General features: G+C 35.5%; 2 protein-coding genes and 1 non-coding gene across 3 annotated transcripts; 2 read left to right on the top strand and 1 right to left on the bottom strand.

Moving 5' to 3' along the window:
* The first annotated feature begins 4,904 nt into the window (after positions 1–4,904).
* LOC126707439 (dolichyl-diphosphooligosaccharide--protein glycosyltransferase 48 kDa subunit) lies at positions 4,905–11,820 on the top strand. Its single transcript, XM_050407075.1, has 13 exons — positions 4,905–5,274; positions 6,435–6,571; positions 6,705–6,830; positions 7,134–7,187; positions 7,312–7,425; positions 8,394–8,449; positions 8,528–8,569; positions 9,637–9,712; positions 9,852–9,923; positions 10,028–10,153; positions 10,247–10,351; positions 10,959–11,042; positions 11,614–11,820. The coding sequence occupies exons 1-13, from the start codon at positions 5,007–5,009 to the stop codon at positions 11,659–11,661; spliced, it is 1,308 nt and encodes a 435-aa protein (XP_050263032.1). The 5' UTR covers positions 4,905–5,006; the 3' UTR covers positions 11,662–11,820.
* Positions 11,821–13,136: 1,316 nt separating this feature from the next.
* LOC126705642 (60S ribosomal protein L8-3) lies at positions 13,137–15,305 on the top strand. Its single transcript, XM_050404747.1, has 2 exons — positions 13,137–13,649; positions 14,781–15,305. The coding sequence occupies exons 1-2, from the start codon at positions 13,210–13,212 to the stop codon at positions 15,121–15,123; spliced, it is 783 nt and encodes a 260-aa protein (XP_050260704.1). The 5' UTR covers positions 13,137–13,209; the 3' UTR covers positions 15,124–15,305.
* A 2,455-nt stretch (positions 15,306–17,760) lies between these two features.
* LOC126707765 (small nucleolar RNA snoR83) lies at positions 17,761–17,901 on the bottom strand. Its single transcript, XR_007649071.1, has one exon. It is a non-coding gene; the product is annotated as a small nucleolar RNA snoR83 (small nucleolar RNA).
* Positions 17,902–21,402: the final 3,501 nt, after the last annotated feature.

Genomic DNA, 21,402 nt, shown 5'->3' with positions numbered 1-21,402 from the left:
TGGTGTGGCTTTCCCTATCTTTGATTTCACTATCATATCATCAACATACACATCTACCTCATTATGTATCATATCATGTAATAAAGCTGTAGCCACCTTTGGTAGGTTGCCCCAGCATTCTTGAGGCTAAACGACATCACCGTGTTACAATAGATTCCCCATTCAGTAGTGAAAGTGGTTTGGTCATATCTTGGAAGCCATCTTGATTTGGTTGTATTCCGAAAAACCATCCATGAGAGACATTAAGGCATTTCCTGCCGTGTTATCCACCAAGACATTAATGTGAGGGAGAGGAAAGTCATCATTAGGGCATGCTTTGTTCAAGTCCTTAAAATCCACACACATCCTCATCTTCCCATCCTTCTTGGGTACAAGCACGACATTGGCTATCCATTCAGCTTGGTGTATAGGTTTGATAAACCTTACCTTTAATTGCTTAGTGACTTCCTTCTTGATTTTTAAGAGCCATTCGATCCCTATTCTTCTCAACTTTTGTTTGACAGGTACCATGTGATCATGAGTATCAAAGTGATGTTGAGCTATCTCGAGGTCAATTCCAGGCATATCTTCATAGGACCATGCAAATACCTCTTGAAATTTCGTGAGGAGTTCTTGAAGATCTTTTCTTTCTTTTTCATTTAGAGTTGAGCCAATTTTAATTAAACATGGATTCTCATCATTGTCCAAATTAATAGTTTCAAGAGTTAGTTCCATGGGTTCAATTTTCTTTTCCAATTATTTATTAATTTCATTTTCAAATTCATTGAATCATTTTAGTGCAAAATTTCAATGTTGGGACACATTAAAGTAAGCCAAATCAGAATTCATCTTATTGAAAATATTGAAAAGTACATTGGAACTTGTATTACAAAACTTTTTCCCCATGTTTTCAAGAAACCCAACCCAAGTCTAATTATTAATGGGCCCTACAATAGACACGATGAATTCTGTTTTCTTTCTTCTTCAAGGCTTGCCACTCTTCCCCTCGGCCTTCTTCAGCCAATCTTCCTTCTTCAGAGGTTTCCATTTATGCATAGCTTCGGTTATGTCATACGGATCCTGGCCTTATTAGGGAAGTCTCTCCCCACCTCGTCAAAGAACCAGTCGTCGTCATCCCCAACAACTTATCATTTCATCATCTGCTTCTTCTTCTTTGTTCATCACAAGGTATTAGTCATTGTCTGAAGAAGGGTCCATGTCGCGTTCAAGCATGAAGCAAGCTGGGGTGACTTGAGTTGTTCCCACCTTTGAGGTCCATTCTGGCCAATCGTGATCTTCCCACGATCCTACGTCTCCTAATTCGGAGAAGTCGTTGACGTGAGCCCTCTTGAAAGTCTATGGTCCAAGAGCACTCTTCAGTATGGCATAAAGTTGGGTGGAAGTAGGCGGACCTTCCCTTCTGCCATCATGTGGTTGATGTCTTCTTGAGTCAACTCGCTTTGTCCATGATTAGCCTTGTCTTTTTCAGCTCCTTCTTTTTCTATCTCAGAAAGGTGGCTTATTATCTTCTTAAGGACTTCAACTTGTGCCTCTACACATTCAAGCATCTTTTGCATAAGGACCTTTTCACTTGAAGTGTCCATCTTTCCCTCTTGAGGGGTCTTCCCTTTGAATGTCTTGCCTTCCATGAGACTTGGATTAGAGCGATGTCTGAAAAGAAGTCTCATTTTCATCAAGTTCATGTCTCAATTAAACTTTTTTTTTAAAAAAAAAAAAAAAAAAACTTTTTAGATGTCCTTAAAAAATTCTTAAGTTTATTTTAATAAAGGTCCAATTACAATATCACTCCCTTCCCTCTCATGGATTTTTTCCTTTTGTTTCATTGGGCTTTGGTCCATTTACAATAAGGCTCTCATCTTACTCTCATGGGCTTTCATTAGAATGTACTTAGAAAATTTCAACCCTTTGTCTCAAACACGGGCTTACAACATATTCATCACCTTTGGGCTTTTCATTTTTCTTTACTATTTCACTCTTTTTTTTTTCTTTTTTCTTTTTCTTTTTTTAAATAGCCCTTTAGCTAGAATATATTGTAGCCTTCCTCTCAAAGTCCATGAAATTCTCATCATTTTGGGCCTAGGCATGCAACAAGGAGGCCCAAGATTATGGAAGTTTATATTGGCTTTGTAGGATTTTGGATACTAAGTCCATAACATATTTATTACTTTAGGCCCAAAGTCTTCTTTTTCCAAAAGGACTTTTTTCACTTGGGCCTATGATAGCAATTAGGCTATGGTTTTATAATCTTTCAAGTTAAGATATACCTTTAGATTTAGAGGCAAGTCTCTTATATGGAGAACTTCTTTTCTTTTATCCTATAATATCTTAGGGTATACCATAACGTTAGGGCCATCCCTTCTATTTTTATATCTTTTATTTGTTCCTTAATATTAGGTGAACACATGATATATGGTTGAACAAACAAGAGATATAAAGGGTATTCTTGGTGATAAGGTCTAGGATCTCTCTAATGTGGGTAGGCTCCCTAAAGTTAAAGGGATAGATAAGTAGGGCACTCGTATCTATTTGGGCTATGATTCCAACCGAGGGCTTAAGTGGACCCTATAGTGGATTAGTAGTAAACCCTTAACATACTCAAAACTCATTATAGGGGATGACACTGATTGTGAGTTTGTGAGATTAATTCTGGAAGATTTGGGCCTGAATGGAGCCTTCCATCTTCCCACTCATCACCAATTGAGGTTAAAGAATAAAAGAGAACAAGTGATGTATGTACAAACAAGTATTGAAATAGTTTTTATTAAGGTTAAGAAAAAAGACACATAGGAATTAAACTCACTATCTATAGTGGAGTCACCACTGTGGACACAAAAGTCAGTGTTGCCACCTAGTTTTTGCAATGATTTAGGAACTATATATATAGCTTCCTCTCGAGGAATGACCATTGATCTTACTACCAGAAATATGAGTTCGGAGTTTAGGTACGCTCTTAGGAAGGTGTAAGGCACCCAAGATTACCCAATACTAAGGTTAGCCTCTCATCATTATGTCTTACGTCTTAACCTTATTAAAAACACTTTCAATACTTGTATTCTCACTCACGAACATACACTAGCATATATCTAAGCATACAACATGACATCATTCATCTCAAAACAACATAACATATCCATCCATAATGCATAGGAAGCCGAAACCACACATAATCCTAACATGTGAAACCCTATCATACAAGTATATTTATCTCTATCGTCAAAATAAGACCATAAACAAATGTGTAAACATTTTCAATGCATGACTTACCTTTTACTTATCTCGCAGCAACTCAGCACCTAAGCATTATGCATGAACATTTGAATGCATGACCATGGCATTAAAACTAAGAAACCCTAATCTAAACATGTTAAAGACAAACAAGCATGTGAACAAAGTAAATAGAAATTTATGGAGCATAAAACATATGAAAAGAAACTAAACAGAACAAACATGTGAAAACAGAAACATTAAAACAAAAATTAGGGTTTATGAGCAGCGGCTCACGCACACAAGAATAGGCTTGCATACGCATAATCAAGCCTGCGTGCGTAGGCAAGATTATGCGTACGCAAGTCCTTGCCCAAAAAACCTAATAACATAGAAACAAAGCAGAACTTTAAAATGAAAATTCTAACAACCTACGTGCATAAAACATGAAGAGAACTATAAAACTAGCCTAAACAGACATACATAAACATAAGCAATGCAAAGAACATGATTAAAATGTAGAAAGAAAAGTAGAAAAGAGAGGGAAATAAAAAGAAAAGGTTGGAATCAATACCTTAAATGAGAAGCTTTACAAACTTGATTTTGATCGTTTCCCTCAATCAAATCTATCACAAGTTATTAAACAAGCGATTAGCAAAGTTAAACTAAAAGGATTGGGACTAGAAAAGGTCCCAATCAAATAAAATTGACTTGAAGGTATTTTGTGAAAAACTCTCTTTTGATTCATTATTTTCTAGTGAATCTTAGGTTTTTCTCGTGAGATTTCTGTGTGTTTTGAAAATATATCATATAAGGCTTTATATAGTGGAAAAAATGGGGTTTGGAACGGCTCTCAGACTATATGAAATTCATTTCAAACCTTGGCCATTATTGCAAAAAAACTTGCATTTTTTATGTTTCTGAAACTTTAGCTGCGTATGCAGGAGTATGCTTACAGATGGTCAAATTCAGGTCGGTCCCTCGAGCACGGTTAGTGCCTTTGGGAAGTTCGTTGTCGAACGCTATTTGACATCAGGAACATGTTTTAAGATAATCCTCAGAAGGAATCATTTTCTTTGGGATTCTAGGTAGAAGTGGAATTGCGTGGGAATTGATGCAAAAGTAATAATTTGGACCCTCACTAAGGGGAAACTATAAAAGAGAAGATGAGATGAATGGAGAGGGGGTTGGCAAACAGAGAGAGAGAGAGAGAGAGAGAGAGAGCGAGCAATACTTCGAGTGAGAAGGGAAATTAAAGGGTAGGTTAGAACTAGGCTTATGATCACAAAGATGAGGGGTTGGGCTATCAAGGCAGCATTTGAGGCAACAACCGGTGGGAATGCAAGGAAACCCACCAACAAATAAATTGAGAGTTCAAATTCTTCGTTCCTGAAAGAAGCACCACTGGGTTTGGGCACAACAAATATTGTCTTATCAAATATTCTAAAAAATGTAAAATTAAAATACGAGTGTCTTTAAGGCAATTGTTAATAATTCATATTAAGAAATTTTTTATAAAACTTGTATGAGGAATAGAAAAAATAAGTTAAAGAAATTAAAAAAAATTCTCATAATTAAAAAAAATAATAATAAAATAAGGTATCATTTTAAGTAATTAACCCCTTATTTTAAGTCATAAACCAAAATTACCCAATAACCCCTGAAGAACGAGCAATTTTCCAAGTCAACCCCACCACCCCCATTTTCACTCTCTGAAACTCTCTCTCTCTCACAGACTCTGTGTTGTGTATCTGACTCTGATCAGACCCAAACCCAAAACCCTAAGCTCCAAAAAAGCGAAAATGTCGAAGCTCCTCATATTCCTAACCCTAATTCCTCTCCTCCCAATTCTCACCACCTCCTTCTCTCCCGAAAACCCTTCGGGTCGCCGAGTCCTCGTCTTGCTCGACGACCTCGCCCTCAAATCCTCGCACTCCGTCTTCTTCAACTCCCTCCAGTCCCGCGGATTCGACCTCGATTTCAAGCTCGCCGATGATCCCAAGATCGGCCTCCACCGTTACGGCCAGTACCTATACGATGGCTTGATCTTGTTTTGCCCCACCACCGAGCGTAAGTTCCTTCAATTTTTTTCTCTCTCTCTTTTGGATCTGTTTGGTTCCCGAGAAAATGAGGGAAATGAAGTGAATTTTCGGATCTTATTAGCTCAATTTAGACAAATGGAGGTTAATAGTTTTCTTTCCGAATTGTGCTTGCATTTCCTCAGTGAATTTGAGCTGGATTAGGTTTGATATTTTGCGAATTCAGAGGGGTTTATATATTTATTTGATTGATTATAAATCTATTTGTATCAAATTCCTTACGTTTTTATTTGATTGCTCGTTTTTTCATCTGTTTCATTGTCGAGAATGTGAGGGAAATGAAATGAAAGTCTGGATCTTATTAGCTCAATTGAGACGAATGGAGGTTAATATTTTCCTTTCTAAATCGAGCTTGCATTTTCTCAGCAAGAAAACATGGCTTAAAGCTTTAATAGTAGCGATTTGAGCTGGATTAGGTTTGACAGTTTGGAAATTCAGAGGGATTTATTTATTTATTTGAGAATTATAAATCTATTTGTATCAAATTTTTATGTTTTTATTTGGTTAGCGGTTTCTCCTTAAAAAAAAAATCTGTTTGGTTGCCGAGAATATGAGGGAAATGAAAGAAGGTTTGAATGTTATTAGCTCAATCGAGACAATTGGTTTAGCATTAGTTGAATTGAGGTTCATTAATTGTTCTCCCTAAATTGGACTCACATTTTCTCAGCAAGCATACAGGGCCTAAGGCTTGAATAGTAGAGATTTGAGCTGAATTAGGTTTGATAGTTTGGCAATTCAGAGGGATGTTATTTATTTGTATATCTATTTGTATCAAATTCTTTAGGTTTTTCCTTGATTGCTCCTTTTTATTTGGTTCTATATGGTTGCCAAGAAACTGAGGGAAATGAAATGAAAGTTTGGATTTTATTAGCTCAGTTAAGACAAATGGTTGCATTAGTCATAGTTGGATGGGGGTCTGTTTGATAATCGTTTTCTTTTGATATTGTACTTAAATTTTCTCAACAAGCAAACGGGCTTTAAGGCTTGAATAGTAGCAATTTGAGCTGAATTAGGTTTGATATTTGGAAAATTAGAGGAATGTTATTTGTATGATTATTTATAAATGTACTTGTATCTATTTGACTTTTTTGCTTATAAAAAAAATAAATGTACTTGTACCAAATTCTGTAGGTTTTGGAGGATCCATTGATTTGGCAGCTATACTGGATTTTGTTGATTCGGGTCATGATTTGATTATTGCGGCCGATTCTAATGCATCTGATTTGATCAGAGAAATTGCCACTGAAAGTGGAGTTGATTTTGATGAGGTGGGTATTAGTATGTAAACATTTTGATCACCCACCATATATGTTCAATTTCTACAGTGTGTTTGGACTTCTTTGTTGTTTACTTTAATAAAAAAAATTACATGGAGACATTATTTCATTTATATGGGTACAGGACCCTGCTGCCCTGGTTATTGATCACAGCAGCTATGCTGTTTCAAACACTGAAGGAGACCATACATTGATTGCTAGTGATGAGTACATCAAGTCTGATGTAATTTTGGGAAGCAAGAAAATTGAGGCAAGTGCTGACATTTCTAACTTTAGTCATTAGTCTCTACAAAAATATTATTTCAGATGCACATCGCCTGACATACATTTAAGAGTTTTTGCAATGACTGGGCTTACAACTTTATTCATGAAATTTCCATAACACATTATTCTCTGATGTCATTTTCACCACGTTTCATAATAGCCTTTTCTCATGTTTAATATACTTTTACAACCACTGGCATACCGCACTAAGTTCACTGTCAATTATTGGTAAGTGGCTATGACATCACAGTATTCACTTTTGTTCACTGTTTGGATATACCTGTGACAGGCTCCTGTACTTTTTCAAGGAATAGGCCACTCATTAAATCCTTCCAATAGCCTGGTAAGATGTCCATCTCATGTGCCTTTAAACAACTAAGGGCATGTGCGAATATCAAAATTATTTTAATTTTAGTTCATATGCTTTTGTCATATTCATTTAATTTTTCCTTATCCTCCGTCAATAGGTGCTGAAAGTTCTTTCAGCTTCTCCTTCAGCATATTCTTCTAATCCAAAATCCAAGCTATCAAATCCTCCATCACTTACTGGATCTGCTATCTCTTTAGTTTCTATTGTGCAGGTATGTTGTAATTTAAATCTTCTTTTTCATCGACTCTAGCAAGCTCTTATGTAATGTTTGTGTGATTTTATGAAGTAAGAAACACGCACCTGGTAATGATTGACAACTATGCATGCCAAGCAATATTGTAGAGTTTCATACATCATACTTTGTTATCTGTTTCCTGTGTTTTGGTAAGGACATCTCCTCCTTTGCTCTAGGCTTAACATAGAGTTCAAAACAGTTTTTTTCCTATCTTAAATTGGCTTAATGGATGCATAAGAGAAGGCATAGCCTACATTCACATATAAAGTGTCTTTTTTTTTCCTCATTACCAATATTTGGCAGAACCAAAACTGATAATCAGGCTTGATTGTGTTTTAGATCTCGTGCAACGTAGGATTTTTTGTGGTGATATATCTACTTTGCGGATAACTTTGATGGAATTCAAACTAATTCCATTCTTAAAGGTCGCATGTACTGGATCCATGTTATCGAATTGGCATTATGAGCCTCAAAATTGGATTAATCTTTGTCTTTCTACTGAATTCTGCTTTCTGATATTACTTCCTATTCCAAAGAACAAGTTCCTTCAGCATAAGATAGCATATTATTAAAACTAAAGACTTCTTACTCCTAGTTGGTTGAGGAAGGCAACTGAACATTGGAGCTTGTTTTCCTGCTCGATGTAACCCTTTGGCATGTTTATTTGTGTTCGAGAAGTTGCAATTTTTTGGTTGTGTTGATGACTATTTGGTCTTGGGGATATGCTTTGTTACCGTAGTGCGCGCAACACAGATTCTTAGTAGGTTATGGTTGGAATGAGTATTAATATGTGAGAAGGATTTGTGTCTTATTAACTTTGCATGTATATGAAATCTTTATGTTCTCAATAGCATTTTAGGCTGCTTTGATCTCTATAATGCATGGTTCTAGCGCAGTTGATATCTTCATAAAATCTGAACAGTTTCAGCTGTTTTTTGTTGCAGGCTAGAAACAATGCTCGGATTTTAATCTCTGGCTCGTTAAGTATGTTCAGCAATCGGTATGTACTAGTTACTGGTCAGCCTTGCCAAATTTTTCTCATGTCATGTTCATTAATAAATTTTGGCTTTGTTTTCAGATTCTTCAGATCTGAGGTGCAGAAGGCTGGGAGTCCAACCAAGTGAGTTAATCTTTGGCCTGCCTTTGTTCACTGTCAAGCAAGTGGCAGGCTTAGTGAATACTGTATCCAAATATGACACGTTTGGACTACCCATATTCAAATGCCTAAACTATCTTATGCTAAATATGTTTAATGGTAGCTGCATTACCTTTTAACTTAAAAAAACAAAAAAAACAAAAAACCCAGAAGCTCGTTATCTCTATCCTGTAATCATTAGAAATGATTCAATGGTCAAACATTCATGTGCGTTTGGCAAAAAGCTTAAAGCTTTTTGCTTTTGGCCTCAGCTTTTTAACAAATAAACACCAAAATCTAGCTTTTAGCCTTTTGTCACACCTTTAATATAAAAGCTACCAAAAACTACACTTTTGATAAACACTATGCAAATAAGCCAATGAAAACTATGGGGTTCCAAACAGACACAAATTGTTGCTGAGGTAGATTCTTGCAGTTTTTTGCCTCATAATTCATTGACGGTGAGAAGGAAATTGAATAAATTATCTGTTAGAGGCAGCTATAACTGTTGTCAACAAACTCTTAGCCTAATCCTATAAGCACATTGGATATATTTATACATTGTAAGAGTGCAATATAAATTTATGAATTAATAGAACTTTGGACATAATACCCAATACAGTTTCTGATAGAGCTGTTGACGCCTATGGAGATTACTGTGCTCAGGATGTGCGGTTATCAATAAGGGCCTCCAGAACAGAGAGAAGTAAATAATAATAATAATGTCATGCTAATTTAATGCAAATTATAGTTTGGAAGTGGTGTTGATTGTTGACAAATGAGCTACACTCCTCTCTCCCTCTAAATATCTCTTCCAGCAACAATTGTTGCAGTCTCTCTATCTCCCATGATTGCCCTCTGTCTGATGATTACAGTACAAGTTTTCATGGAATTTAGAATCTCCTAATTAAATATTTTGATATCCATGAAAAATGAGGTCGTGATATAAATATACTTATGTGTCTTATTTTATGCATATTCTTTTTAATACTTAGAAATTGGCCATCTGCTTCTAAATAGAAACTGATTATGGATTTATTTTGTGGTATCAGACATGAGAAATCGGGTAATGAGCAGTTTTTGACTGAACTTAGCAAATGGGTTTTCCATGAAAGAGGTCATCTCAAGGTCAGTCTCTTACTTTAACCTAGATGTTACTTAGTTTTATCTGAATAAGATTCTGAAAAAAAAAAATCATTTATTTTATGTCATCATTTGACTACAATTTTTTTAAATCATTGCCTGCTGCATCATGTTTGGATCATAGGCTATGAATGTAAGACACCACAAAGCTGGAGAGGCCGATGAACCTACCATCTATAGGGTCAACGACGACTTGGTAATTTCACTTTTAGTACTGGAGTAATTATTAAATATAAGTGCTAAAATTTAATTAGAAAGGAAAGGTTTTGGCCACTACTCACATTTTAAATTTGGTTGAAGGAATATTCGGTTGAGATTTATGAGTGGTCTGGTGCAAGTTGGGAACCATATGTGGCTGACGATGTTCAAGTCCAGTTTTACATGATGAGTCCCTATGTTCTGAAGAATCTATCAACTGACAAGAAGGTACTTTATTAGATTATTTACGGCATATGTTGCATGCAACTTCACTGCCTAACTTTCTATTACACCTCTATTCATAATTACGTCATCTTGCAGGGTAGTTATTTTACAGCATTTAAGGTTCCAGATGTTTATGGGGTTTTCCAGTTCAAGGTTGAGTACCAAAGGCTTGGATACACAAGCTTATCCCTGTCAAAGCAGGTATATAATGTCTTGTACTCTGTGTTCAATGTAGGGCATTCTAAAAGGGGCATGGGTGGGGGGAGCGGAGCTGTTATTTTATGTAATAAATATTTGTAGTAAGAGTGGATATCATAGAATGCGGAAATGAATATAGCTTCCTTCCTATGCTTGATGCTAATTGCAATCAAGCTGGTTTTTGCTGTTTGAGTTGAAGAGTGGCTATATAAAAAGGTGTAGAGAAGAATCAGAAATGCACAATACTTATGTAGTCTGTGGTCTTTAGTTACGTTTATTTCTGAAGTTAGTTTCAACTGTCCTCCATTGGAATTGTCAGATTTCAACTCTTACATGACCATTTTTGCTAAGAAAATAATGCTTACTATGAGTCCTGGTCAACAATTAAAAATAATACAGAATGGAAAGCATGATCTGCGCTATGTCTCTCACATGATATTGCCTGTGTCATAACTTTCAAGCTATGGAGTAAGTTCAACAAAGTGATAACAAAGTCTAAGCATCTTGAAATCCAACTATCTGCAAATTGAATACCATCTTAGACAATTTGCAAGTATGATCTAGTAAAATATATTAACTTTTTCTTTCTCTTGTAACTATTGACCTGCAGATTCCAGTCCGACCCTTTAAGCACAATGAATATGAAAGATTTATACCAGCAGCCTATCCATATTATGGAGCAGCATTTTCAATGGTATGAGACTCTCTCTCTCTCTCTCTCTCTTATTTATTTACAATTTATTATAGGGAGAAATTAGCGCTTTAGGATTCTTCTATGAGTTCAGGTAACTGGACTCCTCTGCATGCTTCAGCTCTGGTTCTTTATACAGAAGCTGCAGTGTCTTTTTCTTATACCTAGTAATGCTGTCTAATCAGGGTTGGTTATTGGTCTGTAATCCTGATGGGGGAGTAATGAGCAAAGCTCAAGTTGTTGGCAATTAGTTGTTCACTTGTCGGCCCTGTTTGTCGACATGTGTCTACATAGTATGTCTTGGGGGGGTTGAAGTTTTCGATTGATTGACAGTCTTGGGCTATACCTATGCTAAAGGACTGACATTATTTTGTTTAAATTGATTTTTCCATTCTGTTGCCCATTTCTTCCAAAGCTGGAATTCTGTCACGTATGCCATACTATTGCATTGGCACAATGCCATCAGGCATCAGCAATGAGTGTCCCCTAGTTTTTTGGTGATACTGTACTTTTGAGTCTAATGCATCTCTCATTTCTGGAATTCTGATCTTTGTGATGATATTTTCTGATGCAGATGACAGGTTTCTTCATCTTCACTGCTGTCCACCTATACAGCAAGTAGCTGTAGAACCATAGGATGTGGGCATAATGTACTGTTGGGACTGCAAGCATAATTGTCTTATTGAAAATTTTGTTTAAGCAATGATGTAGCTTAGATGCTTTTGATAGTTGGACAAGTCACTTGAGTGATTTTTTTGATAAGCACGTCTCACTTGTTTTAGTTCTTGAGCTTATTTTTAAAGATATCTTATAGGCATACTAGTTTTCTTGCCAAATACCCCCCCAAAAAAAAAAAATTACAGGTAAATGTGATCACTAAAATTCTTTTCATTTAAAGTTCCTAATGGCTCATAATAATATCAAGAAAATTGTTGAACCGCTCCCTTGATAACAGCAACCAGAGGAATCCTCACGGTTATTAGATTTCTCCTCATTTGATTAACAAGAGATCGATGACACCAACGGTGAAAGGTTGACTATAGGTTTTGAACAAGGTAAACGAATTAAATCTTTGCGCTTGCTATGGTTGCCTGTGTTAACTCCATAAAAACTACAAAACGTTAAGACAACTCCTGTACTTGGAGAAGCACAAGCAACCCAATGTTGCGACCGTATCATAGTTCGATTGCAATTAGAATGGGGAGTTTTTCTTAAAGAATGGCAATGTGAAATATATTTTTAGAAGATAGCTTGTTTTTCTTATCCGGTGTTATGTGAACTGGTTTTCTTTTTACAATTCGTGCATGAACCCCTAATCAGATCAAACACGTGATTCCCAAAAAAAAGAAAAAGGATCAAACACGTGAAACCACGTTTTACCCTTGAAACTCTAATTCAAAACAAAAGGCCATACAGGCTAACATTACTATTATGAGGATAGAGCTAACGTTACTATTACGAGGTCTTAAGAGTCTTAGAGTGAAAATGGTGGTATCGAGGAGTTTTCTCACAATAGCTCTAAAAAATATGAGACTATTAAATTTAATGCAATATGCACATTTTTCTACCATTTGTTATTCAACACTTTAATTTTATTATTGTGATGCATTGGTAATTTCTATTCATTAAATATTAGAATTTTATGCTTGACTTTCTTAATTTAATCACATTAAGGAACCAAGGAGGTGTTTGGGTTTTTTTTCACCATTTCAACCTTTTCAAAAATCGTCCCCCAACAAGTGGTAATACCATATAACAAAATTTGTGTACTAAGTGGATGCCTTTTTTTTTCATTATTTATAATCTCCTTTTTTTTCAATCAACATATTTTATATGTAAATTAAGAAATTTTACTTCAAAAATATATATTAAAAAATTAACGTAAATTTCTTTAAGTGAAAGTCTCTCCCCAAAGTTTTAAAAATAATACTTCAATTAAAATTTTATAGGCACAAAGTGGCCCAAAATTCATTTGGATCAGGTCCCATTGTCAAACTATTATTTGTTGACTAGGCCCAATACCAAACTAGCTTCCTTCCCAACCCTCATACACAAAACCCTAATCCCCACAAACATATATATCTTCCCATCTTTCCTTCATTTCTTAGCCGTCAAACTCACACAAACACACACAGTTTCTCACCTTCCCCTTCCCCCCTCCCCAAAATCAATGGGTCGTGTAATCAGAGCTCAACGTAAGGGTGCTGGGTCCGTCTTCAAGTCCCACACCCACCACCGCAAGGGCCCCGCCAGGTTCCGCAGCCTCGACTTCGGCGAGCGCAACGGCTACCTCAAAGGCGTCGTCACCGAGATCATCCACGACCCGGGTCGCGGTGCCCCGCTTGCCCGAATCACCTTCCGCCACCCTTTCCGGTACAAGAAGCAGAACGAGCTCTTCGTCGCCGCCGAGGGCATGTACACCGGCCAGTTCGTCTACTGCGGGAAGAAGGCCACCCTTGTCGTTGGGAACGTGTTGCCCCTGAGATCCATTCCCGAAGGAGCTGTGGTGTGTAACGTCGAACACCATGTTGGAGATCGTGGGGTTTTCGCTAGATGTTCTGGGGACTATGCCATTGTTATTAGTCACAATCCTGATAACGACACTTCCAGGTCCTTTGCTTTTGGTTTTTGTGTTTTGTTTTTTGTTTATATGTTTAGATTTTATGGAATACGTGTGTTGTTCATTGATTTTTTTTTTTTTTTATGGAAAATGATGTGGGGTTTGTGGAATGTAAGGTGTAAACTTTGATAGATTGATCTGTTCGATTACTTGATTTTCTAACATGAATTACATATGCTATGAGAAATATGTTAATATCGAATTGGATCATACACGTTAATAAGTTTGTGTATATATTATATGTTTACAGACATAGAATTTAAAATCCATGCCCAAATATTAGCATAATTGAATTAATACAAAGAATTAGCATAAATAGCGTTGGGAACATGTTTCATTCATATGTTTTAAGGCTTTGTTGTTGTATCTTGTATCGGCCGAAACATCAATATTGGTGAAAACACCCAAAAAATCCCACATACAGCTGTTATAGGCTGGTAGTGTTATGGCATTGAGAAATTTGATTCCAACTCTACTTGCTACATAGAGTGGCATGTGCTTCTCTTCATTAAAGAAATTATTCTCCTTCTGTTTAGACAGGTTATGTTATGTGGCTCTTGTAATGGTAGATGGTAACTACCTGTTTAAATGAGCTGTTTTGATTAATGTCGACTCTTTTTTACATAACTTGAAACTTTGGTCATCCAGTTCAGTTATCTAGTTGATGTTTATTGATATAGAGTGTCTTCAATCCTCTTTGAAATTCATGCTCAAAGATAAATGAAATAATGGTTGGAGTGATTTGTTGTTCATATGATTGTGAAAGGAGAAGTGGGACTTGGAAACATTTGTTTACTAATAGTGCCAATTTGCAAACTGGAATGATGTGTCCGTCATCTTCTATTGATACATGTATCCGTATATTTTCTAATCTTATTGGAGTTCTTATATTGTTGTAACTTAAAGATCATATTGTTTTTTTAAGTAACCATGTATGTTTATGTTAAGTCCTGATGACTTCCCATGATTTGTGTTCTTTCCAAGAGCTATAGTTGATTAGTTCAGTAAAACTTACCAGAATTATGACTTGTTCCACTGGTATCATAGATGTGTATATTTCTATATTTTAATTCAGAAGTGTCAGTTGCTCATCAGTTTTGTATCTTTGCTCAATTTAACAGGGTCAAACTCCCATCTGGTGCTAAGAAGATTGTTCCAAGTGGCTGCCGAGCAATGATTGGGCAGGTTGCCGGTGGAGGGAGAACTGAGAAGCCCCTTCTCAAGGCTGGTAATGCTTACCACAAATTCAGAGTGAAGAGAAATTGCTGGCCCAAGGTACGTGGTGTGGCTATGAATCCAGTTGAGCATCCTCATGGAGGAGGTAACCATCAACATATTGGACATGCTAGCACCGTCAGGCGTGATGCACCTCCTGGTCAAAAGGTTGGTCTCATTGCTGCCAGGAGGACTGGTCGGCTTAGAGGACAAGCTGCTGCAACTGCTTCTAAAGCTGACAAGGCTTAAAAGAGTGTTATATTTTTTATCTGATGCTTCTCTTGATTATCATCTAAGACTAGTCGGTGAACTTTATTGCAGAAATTTTGTTTTGGATTGTCTTCTTTTTCTTTTTTCTTTTTTAAATTATAAGAATTGGTTTGTGCACGTTTTGAAATTAGTCCAATTAAACTGTTCCTATTTCTGTTGAAGTTCTCTTTACATTATACATATGATACAATTTAGTATCAACTATGCTTTAGCAAAGCTTTGATAATCAGAATAATTTTATTATTTTTGCATTATACTGATGCCTTTGGAATCCACAATAAGTTATAAACTTTTGACATAATGGTGGTAGCAGTGTTAGTAGCCGTCATTTTGGCCAGAATGGAGCTATGGGTATGTCCATTGACTTCATTCTGTCTCAGAGATGCTGAATAATTCAATTGTAAGGTGCTTTTGTAAGATTAGATTTACCTTGTTGATTGAAAGGCCCAACCTTTGGCTCTTTGGCCATAAGGCGATGAGTGATGCTGAATATAGTTGAGTTGCTGCTATTGATCGGAAACTGAAGTGTTAGATTCATTAGTGATGGATCTCTGTAAAAATGATATTTGACTTATTATTAATCCCATTGATGAGGCCAAGAGTGGGGCAGAAAGGCTTTTATTTCTTAATTAGACAAACTGTTATTAAGGGAGGTGGTGAACTAGATGCCTTCTGGGAGGACTATGAAGATGATATGAAGGCCTAACAGGGATTTGTGGGTGGTATGGAAAACTTGTTTGTTGTGGGGTTTCAGCAAATAAATGCCACTTAATGTAAGGCCTTGGAAGCGATGAAGATTTTGATGGGGATGCTAGAAGGTGGTGTAGAGGATTGGAAATCATATGGGTCGCTTCCCGTAGGCAGATGTATCGTAAGATGCTGTGAATTGGGGCCCTTTTTTTAATGAATTTGGGTGGAGTTTGACATAACCTAAGACCCTATTACTAAGCAAACAGATCAATTTTTTGGTTTTGCCAACTCCAATTTACTATGATGCTTTCAAGTTCAACTTGTGATTACTGTGGGGGGAAAAGCTTGAAATCAGTCCTTCGTGTTCTCTGGCCTGTCAATATGCAGTAGAGGTTTAGCATGCCGGTTGTTCAAAATAAGTTTAATCTAAGTTTTTCTAATTGGGCCATGATAGATATCATTGTCTGGATGGTCTAACACTTGCATTAGTTTTGGATGATTTAGTATCAGAGGAATGAAGCCATGCTTTTGTTGCCGGTTTGAGTTGGCTGCCTTTTATCCCCATCTTTATTTACAAATCATATTGTTGAGTTCAGCATATCCTGGACGGAAATGACTCCTCATTACAGAGCAAGACTTAAATAGAGTATTTAGGTGTTGTTTCTTAGGTTCTTTTAAGATTTTGCCATATGAATTTTTTCTCATAAGATAGAGCATAAAAGTGCATTATTTTTAATTAAGTAAAACATATGGTTGAATCTTAAAAGAAAAATCTAAAGGACAATACTTAAAATATTGTACCTAAGTTTTATTCCTCATTATAAATATGAACTAAGGCCAGAGGCTCAAGGCAAACAACAAAAATGCCTCACAGCAGATTCTGGGGGAACAAGCTGGGAAGAAAACAGATGGGGAACAAGCTGGGAAGAAAACAGATAAGGAATGTACTTGAGCAATGCAATTCAGCAATACACAAATCCTTTTTAGAATCTCATTAATAACATTTTTTTGGAGCTAATTTGGGGAGCAAAGTTGTCTTTAACTTAAAGGTGTTAGTTTGGGTTGCGCAAATCAAAGCCATAACCCAATTGGCTTTGTGGTAGTCAAAAAAAAATAATAATAATAATGGAATGTGAGCTCATCCGCTTGATTGGCTTGAAAAATATCGAAAGAGGGACATGAAATTCTTGAGGGAGATTGAAGCAGTCAAACATGGAGCCAGATGTTACTGTGATATAAAATCCTTTTTATTAGTGAGATGAACCAAAACACAATAGTCTTCATTTGTGACTTACAAAGTTGAACTGGCCAAACACAATAGTCTTCATGAGTGGTTCCAAACTGCCTTAATTAGCAAATCTAATGTTTCATCGTACCTGTCTACTGGTAAATCTTAATCCATCTTTTAGGATCATGGTGTTTGCCGCCTACATTATATTTTTAAAAATTGAGCAACCCATTAAAACTGATCTTTTGGTTTTGGATCTTTAATTATAACGATAGATTTCTCATGGTCATTTTATTTCCCCTTGATACCTTTATATCATAAAATTCCCCATGTACCAGTTAAATTCATTTAAAATTACATCTCCGTCCAGTGCATAATTGAAGTCAATTTACAACTAATAATTATCTTTTGCATTCAAAATATGCATCTATCATTTGGTATTCACACAACCATGAGATCCATATACCAGACACATGTAAGGCTAGAGAATGTGAGGCTCTACCAAAACAACGAAAATAAAATGAGGAATTTGAAAATCAATATACCCATGAAGAAAAGAGTGGTTCTTCCCAGAAAGAAAGGAAAAAAAAAAAAAAAAAAAACAATTTACACACTTCGAAGTTCTTTTTTTAATACCCAGAACAAAATGACAAATAAAAATAAAAATAACCCAAAAAATGAAGAAGGAAAATCAAAATATATGTATGGCGAGTTACTAAGAAAACACCTTGTGTTTGAAAATAAAAGGTGTTAATCAGCGAAACTTCCAGTGTTACTTTTGGCCTCCCATGAATCAGTCTAAGCACTAACCATTAAGGCTTTTTTAGCTTATCTGGGATTATGAAGGCACAAACAATAGAAAACCCAACAACCAAAAAAGAACAAATTAAAAGAAAAGAGCTCTAATAAGACACATTGGAGTGTCGTTGAAAACTCTTGTACAAAGAGATAGGAAAACATTTTACTTGAAAATTGAAAGAGAAAATACCAACGTTGGAAAGCCTAGCTCTTTTGGACTACAGCAAATCAGGTGCCTTGGAGGCTCTGCGGCTGAAAAGTCTGGTATTTATAATCACTGGTGATTGAAAAGTCAGCCAAAACCCTAATCCCCTCATGGTTTTAAGATTTCGTCCTTTACTTTAATGCTATTCCTATTTGTCACCTCAATGTTTTTAAGTTTTTAAGTTTTTCATCTTAACCCATATACTTAACGGAATGACATATCTTGCAAATTTTTTTTTTAATGAAGCTTAAGTTAAATGTTTTAGTCGTCAGGTGGTGTCCAAATCAAATTGTAAAAATTACGAAACTAATACAAAAATACAAATTTGAACAAATATAAAATTGAATTAATATGAATTTATAATGGACATCTTTGTAATTGGAAATGTGGAATAAGTTCTTATATCAATTTTTTTTTTCATTTGGAGACAGTGAAAGATATTGATTGGGAAAAATAGTCAATCAATACAATAACACGCTGCGGAATTATTTCTTTTTTCCCTCTTTTGTCTTTTTTTTTTTTTTTTTTTTTTTTTTTTTTAAATTTCAATTCAAAGCTTCTTTATAAAAATTTCACCTTTGTTTGATTCTAAGGGCAATTTCCTCAATTTTAAATCATGCACCATACAATTTAGGCGAAAATGCACTTTTGGTCCCTATATTTTGGGTCATTTCTCAATTTGGTCCCTAAACTGATTTTACTCCTAGGTCAGTCCTTGATTTTTTAAAATCATTTTTAAAATAGTCCCTGCCGTCAACCCGGTAACAGAAAAATCTAAGGTGGCAAACAGAGTGCATAGGTGGCATGTTAGATGCTGATATGGCTAATAAAATAACATCAATAAATACCACGTCAGCATCCATGTCAGCATTTTAATGACAAGTCAACATTTTAATTAATAAAAAAATTAAACCGAAAAAATTCAAAATCAAAAACAAAAAAAGAAAAAACTTTTTCAGAAGAACATTGTTCTTCTTCTTCCCCAAGACATGAACTTCATGTTTCATGTTCTTCCCCAAATCAAACCCAACATGACATCACTACTCAAAACCATATATTAATAACAATCTCCCAATCTCTCTCTATACATCACTACTCAAAACCATGGAAGAGGAGATAGTCGGGGCAGAAAGAGAAGAAGACGAAGAGTCGTCGTCGAAGATAACGCAGTCGACCCGAACGACAACGTTGTCGACTTGAGGGACGAGAGAGTGGAAGCGGCGCGAAATGATGCAGCACCAACCCAAGGCTTTAACATCGCCGATCCTGTTGAAGATCAAGAAGATAGAGTCGGGAAGACAGTCGAAGTGGTCAATGTGTGATTGCGACTCCGAAAATGTCAGATCTGACATTGTGAAAAAATGTAGGCTGGTTTGTGATCTGAATTCGTTAGTATAGGAAGTGGGTTTGGTGTAGATCTGGGAAATTATAAGCCATGTGTTTCTGTTTCTGCTTTACTTTCAAATTAAGATAAAGGTTTGTTCAAAGCTTTTTTGTTTTATATATATACATATTTGTTAGAAACAGAAATAGAACAAAACTCTTTTTTCAATTCGCAGAGATTTAGAGTTTGAAAGATGTGAGCTAGGAATTGAAAATGGCGGTGGAGAATGGGGATTTATTATCAATAAATCCAAGAAATTAGTTGGGTTTGATTTACTAGAGGTTTATGGGTTTGATTTCTTGGATTTATTGGGTTTGACTTATTGGATGTTTGTGGGTTTGATTTCTTAGATTTATTGGGTGGTTTATGAGTTTGATTTCTTGGATTTATTAGGTTTGATTTATTGGATGTTTATGGGTTTGATTTCTTGGCTTTATTGGGTTTGATTTAAGGAAGAACATGAAGCATGAAGTTCATGTCTTGGGGAAGAAGAAGAAGAATGTTATTCTGAAAAAGTTTTTTTTTTTTTTTTGAATATTTTCAGCTTAATTTAAAATTTTATTTTTTTTATTAATTAAAATGCTGACTTGTCATTAAAATGCTGACATGGATGCTGACGTGGTATTTATTGATGTTATTTTATTAGCCACATCAACATCTAACATGCCACCTATGCACTCCGTTTGCCACCTCAGATTTTTCTGTTATCGGGTTGACGGCAGGGACCATTTTAAAAACGATTTTAAAAACTCAAGGACTGACTTAGGAGCAAAATCAGTTTAGGGACCAAATTGAGAAATGGCCCAAAATGTAGGGACCAAAAGTGCATTTTCGCCTACAATTTATGAGGAAAATATGTTTTGTAACAATTTTTGTTTTCTATTTTCAAAAACTTGTTTTTGGGAATAAAAAGAAAAAACAATGTTCTTGTATTTTTGAAATCAAAACCCTTGGTGCGATGGTCACTCCACAAGTATAAGTGCTTCTGGGTGTGGGGGGTAAGAGCCGGAGTCAAGTATTTAAGAGGGAGTTTCACACACATATACACTTAGATTAGGTTATAGTAGAATTTCTATCTTGTATAAAAAAAATAAAAATCAAAATCAAAATCAAAAACTTGTTTGGTTAGTTGAAATTTAAAAAAAAAAAAAAATGAAGAAAAAAATAGAAAATACTGAAATATGTTATTATTAGGATTCAAACTCTGGTGCTAACTCATTAAATGAGATAGATTTATTAAATCAGACTCATGTTTTCATTAGCTTTTGTTAGTTTTCAATTTCCTTCACAAATTGAATTTTAAGAATAATTTTTATTTTCTATTCATTTTGGCTTGCCAAATAAGTTTTTTAGTCTAAAATATAAATATTTTTTTTTTTGAAAACAGAAAATAAGTGAAAAAACAGTTACCAAAACATAAGGGTATATACTATTCATAGCTATATTGAGAACATAGGTATAGGCGTATAGCTTGTGTCTGTGACTGTCTAGGGCAGTGTACTCTCTAGATTGACAAAGTAATCTTAATCATTTCTCTCTCTCTCTCTCTTGAACCCCTGCCCTCTATTTCTCTTCCGTTGCCCAAATGTGGTTGTCTCACTTTGAAAATTCAAACCTTTCCCATCCCAAACCCTTTTTTTTCTCTCTCTCATTCTTTGCAAAAATGTTACAACAAAAGATACAAATAACTTTTTTTTTTTTTTTGAGAAGAAAGATATGAGTAAGTTATTCAACATACTTCAGTACCCAATTTTTCCACAACATTTGAAATCAGCAAAATTGCACTATAGAAACAAGCATTAAAATCCTGAAGAAAAAAAAAACAGTATATTCAGATTTCAAACCTATTGAAACCCAAAGAACATGAAACAATTCGATAAATTCTCATCTTTAACATGTCTCAAATGCAAGTAATCACTAAATGAAAACTCTAGGTTCATTGAGTAGTAGATG

The sequence above is a fragment of the Quercus robur genome, chromosome 11, assembly GCF_932294415.1.
Source record: "Quercus robur chromosome 11, dhQueRobu3.1, whole genome shotgun sequence".
Lineage (NCBI taxonomy): Eukaryota > Viridiplantae > Streptophyta > Magnoliopsida > Fagales > Fagaceae > Quercus > Quercus robur.
This window is presented reverse-complemented; position numbering and strand designations above follow the sequence as displayed.

Excerpts from the sequence above, each read along its gene's own strand:
- LOC126705642 (XM_050404747.1), top strand. The coding sequence starts at position 13,210 with ATGGGTCGTGTAATCAGAGCTCAACGTAAGGGTGCTGGGTCCGTCTTC. Across the intron at positions 13,650-14,780 it reads CCTGATAACGACACTTCCAG|GGTCAAACTCCCATCTGGTG; the intron begins GTCCTTTGCTTT and ends TCAATTTAACAG.
- LOC126707439 (XM_050407075.1), top strand. The coding sequence starts at position 5,007 with ATGTCGAAGCTCCTCATATTCCTAACCCTAATTCCTCTCCTCCCAATT. Across the intron at positions 6,831-7,133 it reads TGGGAAGCAAGAAAATTGAG|GCTCCTGTACTTTTTCAAGG; the intron begins GCAAGTGCTGAC and ends TACCTGTGACAG. Across the intron at positions 7,188-7,311 it reads TAAATCCTTCCAATAGCCTG|GTGCTGAAAGTTCTTTCAGC; the intron begins GTAAGATGTCCA and ends CTCCGTCAATAG.